General features: G+C 43.5%; 2 protein-coding genes across 30 annotated transcripts in view; one reads left to right on the top strand and one right to left on the bottom strand.

Annotated features, from left to right (window-relative positions):
* On the bottom strand, positions 1-22,926 carry CASP3 (caspase 3). Of its 10 annotated transcripts, XM_078366179.1 has the most exons (9): positions 21,984-22,060; positions 20,691-20,789; positions 12,960-13,068; positions 11,136-11,203; positions 7,777-7,901; positions 4,782-4,910; positions 4,338-4,513; positions 3,926-4,046; positions 1-1,794 (listed from the first exon to the last, which is right to left on the bottom strand). In XM_078366179.1, the coding sequence occupies exons 3-9, from the start codon at positions 12,963-12,965 to the stop codon at positions 1,565-1,567; spliced, it is 855 nt and encodes a 284-aa protein (XP_078222305.1). In that variant the 5' UTR covers positions 12,966-13,068; positions 20,691-20,789; positions 21,984-22,060; the 3' UTR covers positions 1-1,564. The 10 variants fall into 10 exon arrangements, with proteins under 10 accessions (XP_078222305.1, XP_008990637.2, XP_002745227.3 ...); XM_008992389.5 differs by lacking the exon at positions 12,960-13,068; XM_002745181.6 differs by lacking the exon at positions 20,691-20,789.
* The window catches only part of PRIMPOL (primase and DNA directed polymerase), a 45,019-nt gene continuing 44,224 nt past the window's right edge, over positions 22,681-23,475 (top strand). For 14 of the 20 annotated variants that reach the window (XM_078366170.1, XM_078366168.1, XM_054252724.2 and 11 more), the window contains exons 1-2: positions 22,681-22,744; positions 22,915-23,162. The gene's annotated coding sequence lies outside the window, so the exon portion shown is untranslated. Of the gene's footprint in view, positions 22,745-22,914; positions 23,163-23,475 lie in introns of those variants that run through there. The other 6 variants (XM_078366173.1, XM_078366169.1, XM_008992398.5 and 3 more) reach the window with 2 other exon arrangements.

Raw genomic sequence — 23,475 nt, 5'->3', positions numbered from 1 at the left:
TTTTAAGTTTGAATCTATATTTTGAAAAAAAAGGAAAATTTGTACAAAGTTGTCACACAGGAAAACACTTTAAGATATCATTACCTGCTACGTGTATTTACAAAAGTTACAAATTTAGTTAAAAAAAAAAACCCTGTCATTAACAAATGCGAATTCATTTTTTGAGCAACAAGAAATCTCCTGTGAAATGTCAGACTGAAAGCAGGTGAGACTCGGTGTAGTGAGGGCTCAGCACCTGCTGAGTGGGGAGGCCTAGAGTCTGCCTCCCGGGCTGGGTGCGCAGCTCTGGCCTCTGGCTGGAAGCCATCTAGAGTCCTATATGCCACTGTCGTTTTCTTTCAGTAAACAGTATAAAACATTACTATTTTCCTTTGATTGTAAACATCAACAGAATATAACATGCTTAAGAATTTTACTACAAAGAGTGCTAAGAGTTTTATTGTGACTCACCACCTTTACATTTCCATTTCAGAAGTTTCTGATTTGGTTCACTTTCTTACTTGGCAGTGGGGCCCTGGCGGCAACTTCCAGACACACCAGTGTATTAAGAAGCGAGCTGCAGGCCCTTCCTGAAACCATGGTCTATGGTTCTGCCTGCATGGAACAGGCTGTGCTGTGTCTCCGCTCAGGCTCAAACCATCTGCTCTCACGTTACAGACAGCTCATCCCATGCATTGATTGCTTTCCTCACATTCTACTTTTTATTATGTAAGCTGTATTTTCATATGTTCCTATATAATTTATTCACATGATCAGGCTGGTAATCAACAGTTTGGGGTTCTTATACAATAGCTCTTCAGATCTATTGCTGGTATGTGAAGCTCAACTGATTTGCGTAGGGACAAATCAGAAGGTATTTCTGCTGGTGGATCAGCTGCATTGTAGCACCTCACAGTTAAAACTCCACCCCTACAAATGTTATGTTTTAGCCTTGAGAGTCAACCTAGCTTCCTCACACTTTCTCTCACATAAAATACTTAGTGTCTTTCTCAATATTAAACAGCATTATTAATTTTTTTTTACAACAAAGGTGTTTAGGACAAAAATTACAAAACCATTATCCCAGGTAAATGGTTTAAAAAGGCAGTTGACTCACATTTGCATATCAATTCTAAAGAAAAGTTCGCGCTTTTGAGCACGCCCACAGATGACTAAGTTCTTCCACATCATTTCTACAGTGTGACAAAACCAGATTACACAGTCTTAAGTGGGAGGAATATCCTAAAAATTCATGACTTCAATTACTTCTTCACAATTCCTTGAAAATGCGTAGCATAGCATCACTATAACTTGCTAGTCATGGAAGCTACAAATCAACAACCATTGCCTTTCATATTGACTGCACCGGTATCCATTTTTATTTACTTCTAATTCAATTCAGTTGCAACTACCTGATTGTACGTTTGAGGTAGCTTCATAGTGGATCTACCTGATGGAAGGAGTATGTCTCAAAGTACCCTCTGCAGCATGAGAGCAGGTTAAAATGAGAGAGGAAGACAGCAGCAGGTATACTGTCTTCTCACTTGTCATACAAACTAAAAAAAAGCACCAGCCAACCATTTCTTTACTGATAAAAATACAGTTCTTTCGTGAGCATGGAAACAATACATGGAATCTGTTTCTTTGCATGAAAAGTAGCATCAAAGGAAGAGGACTCAAATTCTGTTGCCACCTTTCGGTTAACCCGGGTCAGGATGTGCATGAACTCAAGCTTGTTGGCATACAGCTTCAGCATGGCACAAAGCGACTGGATGAACCAGGAGCCGTCCCTTGAATTTCGCCAGGAATAATAACCTACAAGGCAAAATACAACCAAAATACCATGGATAGTTGATTGTAGTTGATTCTATAAATTATTACGTAGTCAAAAAAGGCAAAAATAAGCACAAACTCATTAACAATACAAAGAAAAAAGACACCTTTGGTTTCAGAAGCAATGATGTGGAAGAAGGAAGAACGTGTGCTATGCACACACTCACACCCCTGCTTTTGGCAAAGAAAGGGACTGCAGACTAGCTTCACGAACACTGAATTATTGCAAGTTTTACATTCTGGACTCCCCTTTCAATAGGCAAGAACAGCAAACACGCAACAGATAAGAGGCAAACGTGGAGCTCTATAAAGAGGATTATAAGTAACAGTGTTCCGATCACATTTCACCTGATTTTAATACTGACTTAGCCAAGAAATAAATTGCTTTGAGTGTCCTATTTGTCTACAGAGCATCTGAATAAAGTATAATACACATATTCCAAAGGTCCAAAAAGGGAAAAGAGTGTATTTATCATACTTTTCTTTTTCAGGTTAACTGTTGGACCCATTGCTTTTAACTTAGAGGTACTTTGCTGAGGAAGAGGCCTAGGGGATAGAGGAAACCACACTGTGCACATATTAAAATGCGACACTGCATAAAAATACATTTAGTTGGCTGGGCACGGTGGCTCATGCCTGTAATCCCAGCACTTTGGAAGGCCGAGGCAAGCAGATCACCTTAGGTCAGAAGTTCGAGACCAGCCTGACCAACATGGAAAAACCCCACCTCTACTAAAAATACAAAATTAGCCAGGTGTGGTGGCACATGCCTGTAATCCCAGTTAGTAAGGAGGCTGAGGCAGGAGAATTGCTTGAACCCAGGAGGCAGAGGTTGCAGTGATATGAGATAGCGGCATTGCACTCCGGCCAGGGCAAGAAGAGCAAAACTCCGTTTCAGAAAACAAAACAAAACAAAACATTTCCCATTTCCTTCAGGTGTCACGCCCTCTGGCACCCTGAGTAGTTGTATAAGTAAATGGTGGCATAATCAACAAATATTTCTTTTTTTTTGAGGAGTTTCGCTCTTGTTACCCAGGCTGGAGTGCAATGGCGCGATCTCGGCTCACTGCAACCTCCGCCTCCTGGGTTCAGGCAATTCTCCTGCCTCAGCCTCCCGAGTAGCTGGGATTACAGGCACGCGCTACCATGCCCAGCTCATTTTTTTTGTATTTTTAGTAGAGACGGGGTTTCACCATGTTGACCAGGATGGCCTCGATCTCTTGACCTCTTGATCCACCCGCCTCAGCCTCCCAAAGTGCTGGGATTACAGGCTTGAGCCCCTGCGCCTGGCCCTCAACAAATATTTCTTTAGATGACGACAGGTACAGCAGAACTGTAAACAGTGGAGATTAGCAGCATATTCATATGTCATTTCTTACCTTCTTTGTTATCTCCCACTCCACATCTATCCTCTCATATACTAGTCATGTTTATCTTTTTTATTTACTACCTTTCAAATAATTCCTGAGAAACATACTTCTCTTCTTCTTTAAAATGCAGGGAAGCTCTGTTTTGGCCTCTGTTGCCATGTAATATTCTACCTGGTAAAAAGTCCAATGAATGACATTGCTCTAGTCTACTCTATGTATGCATATTTTCTTTTCTTTTTTGAGAAGGAGCCTCGCTCTGTCACCCAGGCTGGAGTGCAGTGGCACGATGTTGGCTCACTGCAACCTCTACCTCCCAGGTTCAAGTGTTTCTCCTGCCTCAGCCTCCCGAGTAGCTGGGATTACAGGCACGCGCCACCACACTCTGCTACATTTTTTATATTATTAGTAGAGACAGGGTTTCACATTGTTGGTCAGGCTGGTTTTGAACTCTTGACCTCAAGTGATCCACCCGCCTTGGCCTCCCAAAGCAGTAGAATTACAGGCATGAGCCACTGCACCCAGCTATTTATGCATATTTTCTAGCCAAACTTTTGGCTAAAGACAACTTTTGGAGACTTCTCTTTGATGAAGGTACCCTAAAATATAGACAAGTTTGTATCTTTAGGGATATCAAAATCTTGACAGTCTCTGAAACACACTCTTCACTGTATAATTTTATGATTAGTCACAGTAAAATTCATTTGAAATCCACATGTAACATTCATTATGTGCAAGGTTCTCACCAGGTGCTGTGGAGTATGCATACAAGAAGTCGGCCTCCACTGGTATTTTATGACACGCCATGTCATCATCAACACCGCTGTCCGTCTCAATGCCACAGTCCAGTTCTGTGCCACGGCAGGCCTGGGCATTAGAAAATAAATATTTATTATAAAAATTTGTGTGTGCACATATAACTTATTTCTAAGAAATTGAAACACTATGTAAAAATGGATGTTAATTATGTTGTCTTTTTGATATGTAAGTATAAAATTAAAATTTACTCCGTATCTTTTAAGTGGTAGTTTAAGTAAATGAAAAGTAACGATAGTTTCTTAGCTTCAGGAAAAAAACCACACATCCTTTGGCTAATTTACAATTGAGAAAATTAGCCCCTGATTAATCTTCAATCACCAAATCACTCAGTTACGTTACCTGAATAATGAAAAGTTTGGGTTTTCCAGTTAGACTTCTACAACAATCCCCTCTGAAAAAGCTTGTTATTTTTTTCAGGTCAACAGGTCCATTGGTTCCAAAAATTATTCCTTCTTCACCATGGCTCAGAAGCACACAAACGAAACTGCTCCTTTTGCTGTGATCTTCTTTAGAAACTGAAAAGACATTTGCACATAAAAGGAAAAAAATCCATGACTTCATTCAACAACTTCAGATATACTGTATGGGAACATGATGAAGAGACAGAGTAAAACTAAGAGATCATCTTAACCGAACCTGGGCTCAGCAACGTATCTGAAACTATTTTAGGAAGTGGGCATAAGTAACTTTTTTAAAACTTCTTACTAAAATAGGTAAGATTAGAATTATGTATCATATAATTCCACAATTCTCATATTTTAGAAGTTCACCCTTGTTTCCTACCATTACGCATCAGTTCCACAATCTCTTCGCGTGTGAGATCGTTTTTATTCCTGACTTCATATTTCAAGTTCATGAAAGTTTCCCTGAGGTTTGCTGCATCCACATCTGTACCAGACCGAGATGCCATTCCTTGGAACAGAAAGAAGCGCTTTTAATTATACTGAAAACAAAGAATAACTACTTTGACATGAAATGAGCTACTCAGCAATTCAAAAGTCCACAATAAATTCTTCCTTTCAAATGAAAGAGAATTCTAACTATTTTGATCATGGTGACATAAAATCTCTTCAATTTTGTAGTAAGACACTTGAAACCATAACCTTATTAGTGTTATAGCCAAGATATCTTTCATAGCTGTTTAGGTAGTAAAAAACAGAAACAACGTACATGTCTAACAATAGGGGTTTGGTTAGACACATTATACTCACTTATATAATGCGATATACTATGTTGTCATTTTCAAACATAAAATTTTGCCATGGGGAAATCATCATTGTTTAAAAAAATAAAACTAGAAAACAATACGATCCTATAATACATACATTTATCTATCACACTCAGAAGAACTGCGTTTCTGACTCTAGCTTCCCAACGGTTTGGAGATAGCATTATAACATTCACAGTGTCTTCAAGGAAAACCCCCAAACGTTGTTACTGCTCATCAGATATTCTGCAGTGGGTAATCTTTAATCCTTCCCGTCACCGTAAGAGCTGTATGATTACCGGTTTCACGTGTGCAGATGTGGGACATGCAGTAAAGTTAACAAACTAGCCCAGAGTGACAGAGTGGTGCTGGGCCTCTATCCAGGGCTCCTGGCCTTCCTACCACTCCTTTAAAGAACCTTCCACATTCATGTACAGATTGACTGCATGACGCACTGAGACTTCAAAACGCTGAAATGTTGGTGGGAAACACACCTCAGAATTGAGTAAATTTGAGGTGTATGAAGACTAGATACAAAAAGTCTATACACATCTCCAAAATGTTGTTGATTATCTCAGCTGTGTGACAAGGTCACTGGCTTCTGGTGCTGGTGTGTTGGCTGCCTTTTTAAAAACTTTTTTTGTTTTTTAGACATGGTCATGCTCTGTGGGCCAGAGTACAGTTCACTGCAGCCTCGACCTCCCGGATCCAAGCTGTCTTCCCACCTCAGCCTCCCGAGTAGTCGGGATCACAGTTGCGCACTACCACACCCTGCTAAGATTTTTCTATTTTTTGTAGAGATGGGATTTCCCTGTGTTGCTCAGACTGATCTTGGACTTTGGTGCTCAAGGATCCTCCAGCCTTGGCCTCCCAAAATGTTGGGATTACAGGCATGAGCTATGGTACCTGGCCCAATCCCAGCCTGCCAGAGATCTCATGAGAACCTGACTTTACATTGCAAACTAGGAAAGGAACTCACTGAGGGCAAAACCCAGATTGCTGGTCTAAATACGTGGGGGAGGTGGTGGTGGTAGAGAAATGATATGCCTGTTTTTGGTTTTTTAAACAATGGATCCAAATGCGAAATTCTACAGGAAGAAGGTATCCTAACTAGATAAACGTAAGGCAGAATTATCTAGAACTAAATTTTCACATATGTATAAAGCAAAAGTAAACAAGGTGTTGTGTTTTTTAAGTTTGCGGTTGAAGGCGGCATCTCAACTTGTAGCCGAAAGCAATACAAGTTCCATTTAGAGCTCCATTATCTCATCACTCCTTACAACTAACCTGACACAGGCCCTGCTGTCTTCCCAGTGTAATCTGGCTTCCTTTCATTTCCACCACGACTCTGAAAGGTACTGTCCTAAATTAGATCTACTATAGCTTCTCTAACTAAAAATTAACTCTAATATGATTAATATGCCAATTCAAAGAATTGTCACGGCATCAATTTAAAAGGGAAACAGCCATAAGGGTCATTTATATAGTAAGTTATGCAAATTAAGTGAATGGTGTATTTTGGGGATGCGGTATTATATAATCGTTATAACAGATATAAAAATTATGCAGCAATATAAAAAATGCTATTACTTTAAGTGAAACAAGCAGAATACAACATTGCTTACATGTTATAAATAAAATCAAGCTTTAAAAAAACTGTCAAGTAAAAATATCAATACACCAAATGTTAATTAGCTTTTTTGGCATTGTGAAGGATTTTATTATCTATATTTCTAAAAAATATATAATTCTCAAATGTAGTACCACATTCGAGTACAGAAACCAAGAGGGGGCTCTATCTGGTGGTCAGGCCATGGTATGTTTAAAGAGAGCAGGTCAGTGGTAGAGACAAAATAGAAAAAGACTCTAGAAGGACTGGAACAAGTGAAGAGTACAAGCTTAAACTACATGTTTTCAAAATTTAAGCAAGAAGGGAAGAAGATAAATATCAAAGGAATTAAAAGGAACAGGATAAAAGAAAGATCTTTCTAAGATGGGCAATCTCTGTCAGCTTCGTAGGGTAAGAGAAGACAGGCAATAGAGCCCATGAAGATACAAGGAGGTGAAGCAGAACAGGAGATGCATTCAGAGCTCGGGCTTTGGAGTGACGCAGACTGAGCTCTGCCACCAGGCTACCTGCTCTGACTGTGCAAGGTTTAAAAACCTCTCAGAATGGAATTGTTTCTTTCCGGTTGTCATACAATTAAAGAAGGCAATGCTTGTGATATGTCTTGAAATTTCTGGGGAAAAAATAAATACTACTACTCAACTGTTTTTTGAAAACCTTCCGTTGGAATCAAAGAGGGAGCAGAAAGGCGAAAAAGCAGCAAAGACTGTGGAGAAGTCAGGACAGAAGAAGCATACAGACAGGAAACCAGCTGACGGGAGAGGAGACAGTTCACAGTGTCACAGTGCATCACACGGCCTGAGCGTGCTGCCCGGTCTCTACTTCACAGCTAGTCTGTGTCATAGTTTAATGACTAATAATACCGCAATACTGCTTTCAATATTATAGCAAATGTAAATGGCACAAATATTTAAAAAAGATTAAACATAATGTAAGATACATACCAGTGCTTTTATGAAAGTTCTTATTATTAATTATTAGACATAAACCCATTTCAGGATAATCCATTTTATAACTGCTGTCCAGGGATATACCAGAGTCCACTGATTTGCTTCCATGTATGATCTTTCTGTTTAAAAATCAAATAATAGCTTTACAAAGGTAGAAATGACCATGCTTTCTGTTTACATTAGTGCAATTTCTATAACTCACAGTAACAGTGAACACTTGTTGAGTGCTATAAACCAGACTGTCTCCATTACAATTTCACATCAACACATGTTCCACATGAGCAAATGACCTGCCATGAGGCTAAGAAATGTGCCAAGATTGTGCCACAGCCAAGAAGGAAGGGAAGTATCTGCTGGACTTCCGAGTTCAGGCTTTTAGCTTCCATGTTTTACATTTTCCTCTAAATTCTTAAAAATTTCACCAAATACCTTTATAATTTAAAAATTACTTATCAATTTGTGAAATATTTTATTCTTGGAGGTAAGAGTAAAATCTTAAAAGTTACCCTGAAATGATGGGAAATCAACAAAATGTAAATATAACTCAAAGCACCATATTTATCACAATAGTTTCTTAAATCCCATGAGCTAAACAAATTAGTCATTTATTAATATATAAAAACATTATTGTAAATAATTGAAAATATCTGTAAGTCACTTATCTAAGAAGAACCTCTGCTATCTAGATAAGGGGGGCAGTAAACTTTTTTTTTGAGATGGAGTCTCACTCTGAAGCACAGGCTGGAGTGTGGTGGCGTGATCTCGGCTCACTGCAACCTCCACCTCACGTGTCCAGTTCAAGCAAATCTTCTATCTCAGCCTCCCAAGGAGCTGGGATTACAGGTATGAGCTACCATGCCTGGCTAATTTTTGTATTTTTTAGTAGAGATGGAGTTTCACCATGTTGGCCAGTCTGGTCATGAACTCCTGACCTTGTGATCTGCCCAGCTCGGATTACCAAAGTGCTGGGATTACAGACGTTAGCCATTGTGCCCGGCCAGTAAACTTTTTTTTAAATGGGTTAAATATTAAGTATTTTAGGCTTGTGGGCCATCTGGTCTCTGTTATAGCTACTAAATTCTATTTTCTTTTTTTCCTGAGACATGGTGTAGCTCTGTCGCCCTCGCTGGAGTGCAGTGGTGCCATCATAGCTCACTGCAGCCTTGAACTCTTCCCTTCCTCAGAGTTTCAAGTAGCTAGGACTACAGACAGGCAGTCCCCACCATGCCCAGCTAATTTCTGTATTTTATTTTTGTAGAAACAGGATCCCGCTACATTGCCCAGGCTGGTCTTGAACTCTTGGCCTCAAGTGATCCTCCTGCCTTGGCCTCCCAAAGTGCTGAGATTACAGTTGTGAGCCACTGTACCTGGCCATAGCTATACAATTCTGCTGGTGAAACTGACCTAGGACAATATGTAAGGGAATGGGTGTGCCTATATTCCAATAAAACTTGATAAAAGCAGGCCTCAAGCTTGATCCCTGATCTAGACCAAGAGTCAGGAAAAAACAGGTCTAGGAACAGCCAAATACTAATCCTTACAGTCCATATACCCATGCACTTAACCGTAGAGTATCTCCATTATACACAATTCTAAAAATACTCTTGGAAAAAGATTAAATGTAGTCAATTAAAAGAGTCAAGTTTAGGAAAGAGTTATTATTTTTAACTAGAGGTGAAGAGCCTCACATTTACAGATTAAATTTAAATCCTGAAAGTGTGACTTGACCTTTAAGTCACACAGATAATGGATCATGGAACTATGATTCCCAGATCCTGACACCCGTTTCCTACTCGGTACTTTACAAGCACATGGTAGCTAGTCCAAGAGGAGATGCTCCTGATAAAGGCACTGGCTCAAAAAGCCGGGACTGCCGAGGGCAACTTGTCACAGGATCAAAACAACCCTAACCTATCTGGGGCTCTCTCATAACTTGTTATTGAAGTGATGTTCTGTATGACATGAAAAGGTAGTGCTAGGCAGGGTGGTTCATGCCTGTAATCCCAGCACTTTGGGAGGCCAAGGCGGGTGGATCAAGAGGTCAAGAGATCGAGACCATCCTGGTCAACATGGGAAACCCCGTCTCTACTAAAAATATAAAAAATTAGCTGGGTATGGTGGCGCGTGCCTGTAATCCCAGCTACTCAGGAGGCTGAGACAGGAGAATTGCCTGAACCCAGGAGGCGGAGGTTGCGGTGAGCCGAGATTGTGCCATTGCACTCCAGCCTGGGCAACAAGAGCGAAACTCCGTCTCCAAAAAAATAAAGGACTTTTTAAAAAAAGAGACAGGGTCTTACTCTGTTGCCCAGGCTAGAGTGCAGTGGTGCAATTATAGTTCACTATAACCTCTGGTGCATAGCTACGACGGCCTATAAGCGCACGCACTACGGTGGACTAATTGTTTTTATTTTTTTAGAGACAGGGTCTCATTATGTTGCCCTGGTTGGTTTCAAACTCTCACCTCAAATGATCTTCCTGCCACATCTCCCAAGTAGCTGGGATTATAGGAGCAAGCCCCTACACTGGCTAAAATGATTTAAATCAAGATAACGACTTTCTAAAATGGGATTGCATTTCAAAAGTTTTCTTTCTAGAAAAATTCCTTTGCTAAACAAAAATTGTGAATCTTTACTGGTAACTTGTTAATAGTGTTTCTGTAATAATGTTGTTTAGTAATAAAATTAGTTTGTAATTTCAAGGGCAGCCGAGAATAATAATACTGGGTTTCAGAAATAAACTTTCAGAATTTAAAGTATCATAAGAGTGCCCAAATAAATAATAACAAACATGAATTAAAGAGAATTTGAGTTTTATCTTTTTCCATCTGCTAGTTATTGGAAGCATTTAAGCAGAATATTCCAAAAAGACAAAGGAAAAAAAGGGTAAAATTCATCCATAACTAGGCAATTCCTCCCGGAACTGAAAATTAGCATTGCATTTTAGTCTTAAAAACTCATAAACAAGAGGTCAAAAAACTCTTCCCAAACCCAAAACCTCTAATCCTAATCCTATGGAGTGATTTGGGAGGGGAGAAAGCACCCAGACTTGGGAGTTCTGCCTCTCCTGTGGTATCCTTCTGGTTCCAGAACCATGTTTCTGACCACGGTAATAGGCCTTTCCTTTCATCTTCCCTTCAGTTTTTTGAAAGTTTTAGCTCCATTTTAAAGATGAGGTTGAGAAAAGAAAAGTGAGTTTATGCAAAGCCACACAGCTATCTGAGGCAGGACGTCGGCTTGGTCTCTCCGGCCTGAAACAGAGACCACTCTCGTTCTGAGTGTCCCATTCCTCAAGGTTTGCTGTTCTACAAACCCCCATCTTTCTCTGACTATGAAGAATCCCACTGAAATACTCACAGTTCCGAATTTTTAATGGATTTTGAATCCACTGAGTTTTCAGTGTTCTCCATGGATACCTTTATTAACTAGAATATAAAGAAAATAGAAGTTAATAAAAAAAATCAGTCACAGAACCACTGTATTATCTTAATTATCTCCATGATTATTTTCCAAATTAATACCTCATTTTCACGTCTACTGTTAAAGGTTTCTGTGAGTCAGTTCTGGGGATAGTGATGTTTTTGCAATGGTACATACAATTTAGCCTCTCTCTTTCCAACTGAGCTGTAAATTATATATAGTGAGTTACATAAAGCATATAGATAGAAAGTGTACATCTAGATGTTTTATATTTATATATCTGTATCAGATCAAGATATAGATTACAGTTTATTTCTTTTGTAAGACAACACATTGGGTCATTTCTAGGAATTGCAACTCAACGCAGTTACCAAAAATAAAAAACTTCCCACCACAATGGTACAACTCACACCATACAATTCTACAATGCTTAGATTCCCAAGATACAGTATCAAGATGTTCCAAATCTCCATTAATCCTTATTCTTTGTTTTTTTTTTTTCATTTTGAGACAGGGTATCACTCTGTCACCCAGGCAGGAGGGCAGTGACACAATGAGCTTCGACCTCCTGGACTCAAATTCTCCTGCTTCAGCCTCCCGAGTAGCTGGGATTACAGGCGTGCACCACCATGTCCAGCTAATTTTTGTATTTTTTGTAGACGTAGGGTCTTGCCGTGTTGCCCAGGCTGGTCTTGAACTCCTGGCTTCAAGCAATCCGTCCAACCAGGGCTCCTAAAGGGCTAGGATGAAGGCAAGAGCCACCACGTCCAGCTTAGTTTTTATTCTTAAACTGGATTTTGGAAGCAAAGCTTCTCATTTAGGGTAGTAAAATGGCCCAGGAAACCTTAAAGTAAAGACTACAGTTCCTGCTTTCATTCTCCATCACACAGTTATATCTCACAAGGTGAACCCGTTCTCATAAGCAAAGCAACTGCCACTTACTGAGCCCTTCATATTTACCAGGTACTTTGCAAGGCATTCATTTTTAATCTTTTCAAAATTCTAAAAGTCAGGAAACCCAACCCTGGTGGGTAAGTGACTTCGTCGATAGTCACAATCTAAGTGACAGGGCCCTCTTCCCACTCTGCTATGCTGCCTCTGAAGAAGCCAGCTCCTTACTACTTTTCTATAGTTCTACCAGCTAGTCTCTGGCTTTCAGAAGCAAAGGTACTTTCCATGGCAATCCACCTCCCTAAACAGAGAAAAACAAGAACAAAGGCAAAACAGAAAAAAAAAACAAAAAATCTTGACTGACCTTCTCCAGACTCTAGAAACCTTGGCAATGTCAAATATTCCTGTCCAAATACAGCTTTCACCTCACTCCTATGATACAGTCAGAAACACCAAAATAACACACAACCCTACAACAGAATTGCTCACCCACAAAAGCCCTTCTAGAAAGTCCTAGGTGACTTCCCCCACTTTTTAAGTTTTAATCTTTAAAACTGTGGTAAAATATACATAAAAGTCACCATTTTTGAGTTTTAATCTTTAAAACTGTGGTAAAATATACATAAAAGTCACCATTTTTGAGTGTACACTTCAGTGGCATTGAGTGCAGTCAGATCGTTGGAATGCATCACGGAACTTTTTTATCTTCCTAAACTGTACCAAGGTCCCCACTTTCAAGGTCACTTGGAAAACATTTCTTCCCTTCTATTAAGGTAAAGCTAAGCTCCTTTCTCCCCTTCCCCGAGTTTTGTGTGCACCCGTGCTGGGGAAAGGTGAAGAAATTAAACAGAGGAGACCCAGTGTCATCACCTCCATTTAACCACAGGAGAGGGTGGTGTTGGACCTTGTCCAATAGCCAGTCTATGTTCCACATTTCTATGAAGACTGCTTTTCTACCGTCTCACTTCCTGTAGGCTTTCTGGAAAACCAAGGGAAGATGTGAGTACAACTGTTATAAATCGTCTTTTAGTTCGTCAGGAGGCAAATTCTTTGTGCCAGATGTTCTCCTGGGAAATGCGATAGAGTGGAAGACAAGACAAAGTTCCTATCTTCCAGAAGCCCTTTCTTTAGATAGAAGAATTATACGGTAGCATACCTGTGGGATGGGGGTGGGAGGGTACCTCCCAAGCCCGCCAGTGGATGCTTGAAACTGAATACAGTACTGAACCCCATATACAGTACGTTCTTTCCTATACATACATACCTGTGTTAAAGTTTAGTTTATCAATTGGGCGCAGAAAGAGATTAACAACAATAACTAATGAGGGTTAACTGAACATAAGCATTGCCATACCACGACAGTTGATACCAGACAGCTACTAAGTGACCTGCCATTAGTCACTCAGTGCATATTACATATTAGTATGTCTTTACATAGTAACATATTTATTAATAGTGGCTGTCTCTGGGTGTTGGCATTACTGACAACTTATTACTCCTTAACATTCTTCTATATCTGCTAATTTTTCTACAACATCTGCATTTTTTAAAGTGAAAAAACAGTGACAAATATTATTTTATAAAATAATGTCGACAAAGGTCAGGATTGTTCTAGTCATCTTCAACTCCTGGCCCTGTTTCAAGAGTGACAAAAACGGGGGTATTCTCCTATCAAAGCAGCCACCCTTCCTAGCCTATATAATGCTCAGCGCCATGTCCCCATCTCTCTGCCTTTCTCTTTTTCTTCCGTATGTACAATAAACATGTATTCGATACAAGGAAATCTCAAACGTCCCTAAATCATAAGTGTCGTAGAGACCAACTTGCCCTGTGCACATCAATTCGAAGTGCACAGACCACAGCCAAAATAATTAGCTGCCTGTGGTTGAGAAACAAAGCGTGGTTAACTTGATTAACTGAGAGAAGAGTACGGGGGGCCAGCAAGCGTGGAAACACAGGTGAACTCGCAGTCGTTTATTGATCCTGCGTCATAATCCACGGTATCTTTGTTTCAAGACGTCATGGCCAATCTACAGAAAGTCTAAAGTGAGGCTGGGTGCGGTGGCTCAGGCCTGTCATCCCAGCACTTTGGGAGGCCGAGGTGGGCAGATCACAAGGTCAAAAGTTTAAGACCAGCCTGGCCAACATTGGGAAACCCTGTCTCTACTAAAAACACAAAAATTAGCTAGGCGTGGTGGTATGCGCCTGTAATCCCAGCTACTTGGGAGGCTGAGGCAGGAGAATTGCTTGAAGCTGGGAGGCAAGGTTTGCAGTGAGCCGAGATGGCGCCATTGCACTCCAGCCTGGGAGACAGAGCAAGACTTCGTCTCAAAAAAAGAGAAAGTCTAAAGTAAAAATCCAGTGGGCCTCATCAAAGATACATAGATGGCAAATAATGGGAAATGCGAATTAAAGCAGCAATGAGATATCACTACACACCTAGCAGAATGGCCAAAATGCAGAACACCAGCAACACCAAGTACTGGTGAGGATGTGGAGCAGCAGGCATTCTCAATCACTGCTCGTGGAAATCCAAAATGGTACAGCCAACTTGGAAGACAGTTTGGCAGCTTCCTACAAAACTAAACATATTCTCACCATATGATCCAGCCATATGGTAAATACGCTCTTTGGTATTTACCCAAAGGAGTTGAAAACTTATGTTCACACAAAAGCCTGCTCACAGATGTTTATAACAGTTTTATTCATAACTGTCAAAACTAGAAGCAGCTAAGATATCCTTCAGTAGGTGAATGAATAAACAAACCGTGGTATATCCAGAGAACAGAATATTATTCAGCGCTAAAAACAAATGAGCTAGCAAAGCCACGAGAAGACACGCAGGACGCTTTAAATGCATTATTACTGAATGAAAGAAGCCGGTCTGAAAAGGCTATGGATACTGTTTGATCCCAACTATCTGACGATCGGGAAAAGGCAAAACTATGGCGACAGTAAAGATCAGTGTTTGCCAGTGGCGAGGAGGGAGGGAGACAGCAGAGAGAATTTTTTTTTTTTTTGAGATGGAGTTTTAGTCTTGTTGCCCAGGCTGGAGTGCAGTGGCACAATCTCGGCTCACTGCAACCTCTGCCTTCTGATTTCAAGTGATTCTCCTGCCTCAGCCTCCTGAGTAGCTACGATTATAGGCGCCAGCCACCAGGCCCAGCTAATTTCTGTATTTTTAATAGAGATAGGGTTTCACCATGTTGGCCAGGTCAACTCCTGAGCTCGTGATCTGCCTGCCTCAGCCCCCGAAAGTGCTGGGATTACAGGTGTGAGCCACTGTGCCTGGCCAGCACATAGAATTTTTAAGGCAGTGAAACTACTGTGTGACACTAAAATGGTGGATACCAAGTCAATGTAAATTTGTCCAAACTCATAGGATAAACAGCATCAACAGTGAACTTTATTGTGAACGGTGGAGTTTGGGTGAGGATGATGTGTCACTGTAGGTTCCTCTGTAAGAATCTACCCCTCTGGTGCAGGATGTTGGTAATGGGGGAGGCTATGCATGTGTGGGGGCAGGTGGGATAAAAAGACTTAAAAGCTTCTGAAGCTGAACCTGGAGCTCCTGGCAGTATCCTTTCTAACCTCCCGTCTGCCTCAAATTGGCTCTCTGAATGCATTTGCCAAATGCAGGGTTCACAGTCTGTGCTCAGGAACCCCTAAATGCTGATCAGCTTCCACAGACAACCACGGCCCTAAAGATCTCTTTTGAATCCTTCTGCAAAACAGTCTAGTAACTCTTATACTGAAATACTGATTTTTAATCAACTTGTGTCTTTTGCCAGCAATGAAACTGTGGAATAAAATTATTCTCTCCTTTTGACTGGTAATGGAAACTTTAGATAGTGACCAGCTTTTCAAAGTCCTATAATATTTACTTCTTGGCTCAGACCAATATAAGACCTCCTGTAAATATTAGGTGACTTTACTTAAAAGTCATTTTCTTTCTATACATCGAGTCAATTAAGCCAAAAATTCAGAGAGACCAATCAATATAAATAATCATAAATTAGTCATTTCTGATGTTAGACACAACAAATAATTTTGTTTTAGTAAGAGAATCATTGGCTGAAAGAAGAAAACAAATTCTTCTACAACAGGATTTAAAATATTGTCTATCTGAAAAGAATTTCTCAGGAACAAATACTATGGTGTACTTCATTAACTTCATCATTATCTGAACAGTACTGCCTCAGTTATCAGTTTATTCTAAACATTTATATGATGAAAATGAAATCCTTACAGCAGCAGACACGTGCACATTTGCTCATCCGCTTGTCATCATCTGCTGTTTCCACACGAAAGCACCAAATTCACACTCCCAGGAGCAGAGCTTTGGTTCCCGCAAAACTCAAGTGCTGCTTAGCATGACCTCACCTCCATTAGCTAATGCCCGGCTGAGTACAAATCATTCTGAGGATGGTGAGCTCATCTAAGGATAGAAGATCTTACCCTGAGGGAAATATTCACTGCCTTAAATGAAAACAGGAATTTAGGTTCTTATAACCTTTTTATTTGACAAAACATAAATGGGAATAGCAGTTTAAAAAATGTATCCTGGCATAGCAATGGATTTAACACAAACTGTTTCCTACTGGGTTGATTAATTAATTCTTAATCAATTATTTTCATCAATTCAGGACGCTGTTGATAAGAAAGGAAATTTCTGAACACACATGTTTATGGCAAAGTTCTCAGCAGACCAACTGACATTACACGGAAACCTGGGACTCGGGTCTCAGGATCACTTTGCTGATTCCTGGATCCCTAACACTTGCACCAACGCTATTAAGTCAGGCTTTCAAACACTAAAAAGTGTCAGTATAAATTGATTTCACTCTAAACAGATATTTAGACATTTCAAGCTGTGTTTTCCTACACAAGTAAAAAACTGGAATGTTCTCCCTATTTACATGGTGGCTAGCCAACTCCTCATGATAATAATGAAGCAAAGCAGAACACACCATCTACAGCATTAAGGCAGAGAAATAAAAGTTAATTTCTAAAGTGAAAGTTTTATATTAAGCTACAAAGCATCAACAGTTTGAAAGAACCTGTTATTAAAGAGTGAATGTGTGAAAGTGTGGTAGGAATTCAGAAGGGGATGTTAAATTAGGATTGCCAGGTTTAGAGATTCTTAATCAGCTCATTGTTACTGGTTATTAGGCTGTTGCTGCTTCCTACCCTACAGGGAAACTCTGAGGTAAGAAATAAAATCTGCTCTCTGCCCTAAGGGTTTTTAATTCTCAAAGTGAGACCTACAAACCAACTCAGTTAATTTCTGAATCAGGTCCATGAATATAAATGCTTTTAAGAAACATTTACGGGCCGGGCCCAGTAGCTCAAGCCTGTAATCCCAGCACTTTGGGAGGCCGAGGCGGGTGGATCACGAGGTCAAGAGATCGAAACCATCCTGGTCAACATGGTGAAACCCCCTCTCTACTAAAAATACAAAAAATCAGCTGGGCATGGTGGCACATGCCTGTAATCCCAGCTACTCAGGAGGCTGAGGCAGGAGAATTGCCTGAACCCAGGAGGTGGAGGTTGTGGTGAGCCGAGATCGCACCATTGCACTCCAGCCTGGGTAACAAGTGCGAAACTCCATTTCAAAAAAGAAAGAAAAAGAAACATTTACTAGTAAAGATTTACGAAAACAGAAGCCAAAGGAAGAACAGTGCTGCATGTGACGGGAGAGGTGTGTGTAAAGCGCTGTGTGACGACTGTCCCTCTTACTGCTGGATCATTCAGACTAGGTACTAAACTCAAAGTACAAGCTATTTTTCGTGAGTCCTCCCAATGACACTCTGAGGCATCAGGATCCCCACTGCAGAGGTCAGGTGACTGAGGCTAAGAGAAGTTAATGAACTTTAGAGTGGCACAGCCAGGATTCAAACTAGGATCTTCCCAACTCAAGAGGGCAGACTCCGACTATTCTATAGACAGTTTAGTACTATGTAGGAGTGATAATGCTTAATTTCAGGGAAGGAAACCCCAAAATCTCAGAAGCTTTAAATAAGACAAAAAACGTAAATAATATGATAGAAAGTTACTGCAGAGATAGCAAAATGCACTGAATTCTAATGAATGAAAAAAATGGCAAAAATGATTATGGCATTTCTGATACCACTAGGTAGTTTACTTCTATTTTTCCTTTCTTTCTTCTTTTTAAATTTAACAAACCTTGCATGTGGCATTCAATTTACTTCTAAAGTGAAATAGGCCAGACACAGTGGCTCACACCTGTAATCCCAGCACTTCAGGAGGCAAAGGTGGGACGACTGCTTGAGGTCATGTGTTTGAGACCAGTCTGGGCAACACAGAGAGACCCCATCTCTACAAAAAAGTAAAAACAAGTAGATTGGCATTGTGGTATACACCTGTAGTCCGAGCTACTCAGGAGGCTGAGGCAAGAGGATCGCTTGAGCATAGGAGTTGGAGGCTGCAGTGAGCTATGATTGCACCACCGCACTTGAGCCTCTAAAAATAATAAAAGTTAAATTACTGTTTTTATGTTCAGCTTTCAGTATAAGTCATTAAGACATATTTCCTGTAACTCTTGTTTTTCCCCACAAGAAAAGTGAAGCCTGTCCAGTAGGACTTCTGGGGAAACTACACTTTTGTCAAACAACTTGAAAAATATCGGGCTTATATTTATCACCTGTCAGAGAGGACAGTCTCAAAAGCAGTCATATTCCCAGATTTAGCAAATGAAACAAAGAACATCTGTTTCACAACAGTTTGGACATGAAAAGACTTCAGTTGTAATGTACCAGAGGTTTTATCAAAATCTTTTCCCATCTGGTCTCTGAATTCATTTTGGTACATATAAGAATTATCAAACTGGCTATTGTCATTGGGCCTGGTGCAGCCAATCTTTTAATATTTATTGTGTAGTTAAGGTAAAGATATGAGAACGGGAACGCAAAATCAAATACAGAATAAATCTAAATAAGTTCCACTGTACTATACAAACAAATAAACCATCCTTTCCTTTTCTCTGGCATGGGCCAAGTGACCAGGAAGGCAGTATAGAGCACTCCCCACTATTAAAAGCCTATGATACCAGACAGAAAGAATGGCACTTACTATATGCAAAAGATCTGTCTTCCCTTTGTCAAATGAAGTCCTTTTGGATGGCCAAAAGGAGAAAATGGCAAAGCCTTCGCAGATCTGAATAATCTGTATGATTATAAGTGTAAACGGAGGATCTCGGATGCCTTTTTATAAAAATTATAGATAACTTTAAAGCCTCAACACTCCCACCAAGAACCACTAGCCTGCAGAATCAGATTCAGGTTTAAAACCACTTGAAGAAATAAATCCTGCTGTCTGGAAGATAGAAACTGCCAAAAGTCAGATTCAGTAGCATTCATTCATTTGATATTTGGACCATAACAATTTACTGAACACCAGCTGTGTGCAGAGTACTATACTAGACCCTGAGCATATCAAGCAGTGGAAGAGACAAACCCCATTTGTCTGCAGCGCTTATACCAATGCTCGCTGGTATTCAAAGGTGACTGAACAAGGCAGATGCCAGATGGTGTCCAATTACATATCAGGTAGCTCTATCTCATTATTGTAATGCAAAGAAGCTCTACAGGCAACATGTGAAGGCAAGAACGCAACATGCAGAGAAAGAGCATCACATAAATCTAAGAATTCCCACATCGTTTTTTGGGCCCGAACACCAGTGTTTCCTGTTTTTGGGGTAGAGCTTAAAGATCCAGTAGTAGGCACGAGAAGCAATGTAATATATCATCCACACCAATAAAGACTGCTTTGTAGGGGTATGAAGCAGTGGGAGATTGTGCTAAACTAGGTTTGAAAGCACTACAGTAAAGCAGCATTATAATTGCCTCTATCAGATGCCAGTCTCTTCAAATGGCAAGAGGCAAGGCCTTTTTTCAGGATAGCAAAGCAAATCTGATTTACCTAGGTACAATGTCTAACTAATGTCCGTTTCTTTGAACAGGTTTTACTGCCATACTCCAATAAACTGTTCGTCCATTCATTAAAAAACATTTCCACTTTCAAAAACCTTCTTTTGCAAAAAGGCAAAGCAAAACCAGAGTTCAAGCATCGGGCTGTGATAGAGATGATTTAGGCTTTACGTTTCATTTGCGGAGATCATGTCACCACAGCATGCACATTCACAGTGGCTGAGCCCATTTTGATAGAGTGTGGTCTAAGCACCCTGCCTGGCCCTCCTTCTGCTATCCTGCAGGGTTACACTGTTACAACGACTCCATATGTCGCCTCTACCATTTCTTTTCTAATTATAATTTGCTAAACAATCCTAAACCCGGTCTACTTTCTCTAGATAGGGCATAATAGTAAAAACACAAATGGATGGGCATTCACGGTGCTGTGCCATGCCCCACATTTGGGGAAAGACACTAAGGCACACCCAGATAAACCAAGTCTGTCCCTCGGCGTTTGCTTACAAATGCAGCAGGGAAGACAGTAAACAAGCAACTGCAAAGGATATGACACATCTCTCCTAGGAAAGGCTGGCTGCAGAAAGAACACGTTACAGAAAGATTTAACCCTGAACTGTCTAATGAAAACAGAAATCCAAGTAGGAGCTCTTACTTCCGAGCAAACGTGATGGAGGGAGAAAGGGAATGCAGAGGCGTCGCAGGTAGAGCTGGGTATGAAGATCAGCACTGCTGCGCAGAAAGTGAACCGGTGCTAAAGATAAGGCGGGGAGGGTGCTCGCAACACGTGCCGGGGTTTGTTAGCCATGTTAACTGCTGGGTTTAACTTAAGGGCAAAGCACGAGCTTTCTAGACTTTCATTCACTAAGATCCCTCAGCCTGTGCTGAAATAAATAGACTGCAAAGGTCTCTTCCCTGGTCTCCCCACTTCCAGACCCGCCTGCAAAGGAGGTCAGGCTGAAATCAGAAATGGAGAGATGTGGACAGATCTGGCAGGCATTCACAAGGTCGACAAGGCTTGGTGACTAAGTGGGAAAGAAGTAGGTGGGCGAGAGGGGGCTGAGAAGGATGTTTTCTACCTTCCTGCTTGGGTGCCACTTACTGAGAATGGGGGAAAGAGGCAGGTGCAGAGCACCCCCATTGAAACCCAGAAGGCCGAGGATGAGCAGGGCTCGCTAACTCCTCGCGGCCTGGGATTTCAAGGCGACACCACCCGACTGTGGCCAAGGATACACAGCGACAGGTATGAGCTGCGAGCACTCACGAAACTCCGCAGGGCCGAAAAGGAATTGGAGTTTCAACCCCGCAGCTACCTCCATGGAAGAGCTAAACCACAGTCAACCCGGGATAATCCAGGCCCCAGGCATGGAAGGCAGCAGAGACCGAACCCTCGTCCAAAACTGGGAGGATGAGCCCCGGGGGCCAGTAGCTCAGTCCGCACCCGGCCGCCCCGGCCCTCGTAGCGCCGCCTCCCGGGCCACTCCTCCGCCGGCGGTAGCGCTGTCCCTTCTCCTGCCGCCTGGCCCGGCCTCCGGCTCCTGGCCCAATCGCTAGGCCTCCTGCGCTCAGAGCTCGGTGTCTCGTGCCCGACCTCCCGGCCCCGCGCTCGGTTCCTCCCGCTGCCTGGCATCCCCGGCCCCGGCTCGGTTCCCCGGCCCCGCTTCCCGCTGCCTCGGATCCCCGGCCCGGCCTCCCGCTGCCTCGGATCCCCGGCCCGGCCTCCCGCTGCCTGGCTTCCCCCGCCCCGGGCCAGGTCTCCGGCACCGCGGGCTTCAGTGCTCGCCTCCGCCCCGGGTGAGGTGGCAAAACAGAGGCTCCGCCACCCAGACCGTGCCCATCTCAGTCTCCCGGCACAGCTGCCGAGCCGGGCGGGTCCCCGGGAGGACGCAGGGGGAGGACGCAGGGGGCAGGCGCAGGACTGACGGCCCGGGGCGAGGGCGGCACTCACCGCACCACGTCCTCAAACCTTCCACAGCCGCCAAACAGAAACAGCCACCCGCCGGGCTCCGCGTCCGCTCGGCTTCCGCAGCCCGCTGCCCGGAGTCGTGAGCCCCAGTGACAGCCCCGCCCCCGGCCCGCCCCTCTCGGCCCCGCGCGTCCCCGAGCTCCCGCCTCTGGGGCGCGTCCCCGAGCTCCCGCCTCTGGGGCGCGTCCCCGAGCTCCCGCCTCTGGGGCGCGTCCCCGAGCTCCCGCCAGCCCGCCTCGCCTGCCCGCCAGCTGGCGGCGCCCCGCCCCGGCCCCGCTCCTGCGCCGCGCCCCGCCCCCGCCCCCCAAGCGCCCGTCCCCAAGCGCCCCGCCCTGACCCCGCTCCCGCCCCCGCCCCCCAAGCGCCGGTCCCCAAGCGCCCGTCCCCAAGCGCCCCGCCCTGACCCCGCTCCCGCCCCCCAAGCGCCGGTCCCCAAGCGCCCCGCCCCGCCCCCGCTCCCGCGCCGCGCCCCTCCCCCGCCCCCCAAGCGCCCGTCCCCAAGCGCCCCGCCCTGACCCCGCTCCCGCCCCCGCCCCCGCCCCCGCCCCCCAAGCGCCGGTCCCCAAGCGCCCTGCCCTGACCCCGCTCCCGCGCCCCCGCCCTCGCCCTCACGCTCCGGTCGCGTCCCGAGGCCCCGCCCAGACCCCGCCCCCAAGGCCCTGCCCGGCGCCCCCGCTCCGGATTTGAAATCCTGGTCTTCCTGAGAGCCCGCGGGCTTCTGCTCCCAGCGCGGGATTCTGGAGGTAAATTGAGGGAAACCTGGAAACTGCGCCGGGCCCAAGGGGTGGTACCTAGAAGGGAGACGAGGCCAGGCCTGCTGCCCAGTGAGCTCCGGGAAGCACGGGAGCACGCCGAGAGGCCCACCGGTAATGTCTCTCTCCGATGACCTGAGGCCTTTCCTTGTTACCCCCAGGTCCCTCTTCCTGAATCCTTAACCTCCCGTCACCGGAAATAAGCAGGTCCACGCATGTGTGTTTCCACCATGCCAGGCTTCTGTTGACGCTCTTTCAATCTCAAAAGCCACGAGCTGCGTGGAGTTCCCACGGACTCGGTTCTCAGCACTTCTGGTCACTGGGTAGTCGGCCTGGACCGGCAGGCTCCAGCCACTCCCCCTGCAGGTAGAGCTGCAGACGGTCACACTCTACACCGAAGTGCCACAAGGTAAGCCTCCCGCAGCACACAAAGTAGCATTTAACCCCAGGACAAACAGACGAACGAAGCAGGCCAGGGAGGACAAGAGAAAAAGAGGCCTGGATTGGGCCGAGAGGTCCTTCTGAAAATGACTGGAGCTACCGAAGGCCTCTTTTTGTGTTTTTCTTTTCCTTTTTTTTTTTTTTGAGATGGAGTCTCCTTGTTGCCCAGGCTGGAGTGCAGTGGCGTGATCTCGGCTCACTGCAACCTCCGCCTCCCGGGTTCACGTGATTCTCCTGCCTCGGCCTCCCGAGCAGCTGGGATTACAGGCGCGCGCCACCTG

Source organism: Callithrix jacchus, chromosome 3 (genome assembly GCF_049354715.1).
Source record: "Callithrix jacchus isolate 240 chromosome 3, calJac240_pri, whole genome shotgun sequence".
NCBI classification, from domain to species: Eukaryota; Metazoa; Chordata; class Mammalia; order Primates; family Cebidae; genus Callithrix; species Callithrix jacchus.
This window is presented reverse-complemented; position numbering and strand designations above follow the sequence as displayed.

What these genes read in the sequence shown, in the direction of transcription:
- CASP3 (XM_078366177.1), bottom strand. Translation starts at nt 21,665, where the DNA reads ATGCCAGGCAGCGGGAGGAACCGAGCGCGGGGCCGGGAGGTCGGGCAC. An exon ending in CCAAACTTTTCATTATTCAG is followed by an intron (nt 4,047 to 4,337) that starts GTAACGTAACTG and finishes TCTAATGCCCAG; the next exon opens with GCCTGCCGTGGCACAGAACT. An exon ending in TGCATACTCCACAGCACCTG is followed by an intron (nt 1,795 to 3,925) that starts GTGAGAACCTTG and finishes TTTGCCTTGTAG; the next exon opens with GTTATTATTCCTGGCGAAAT.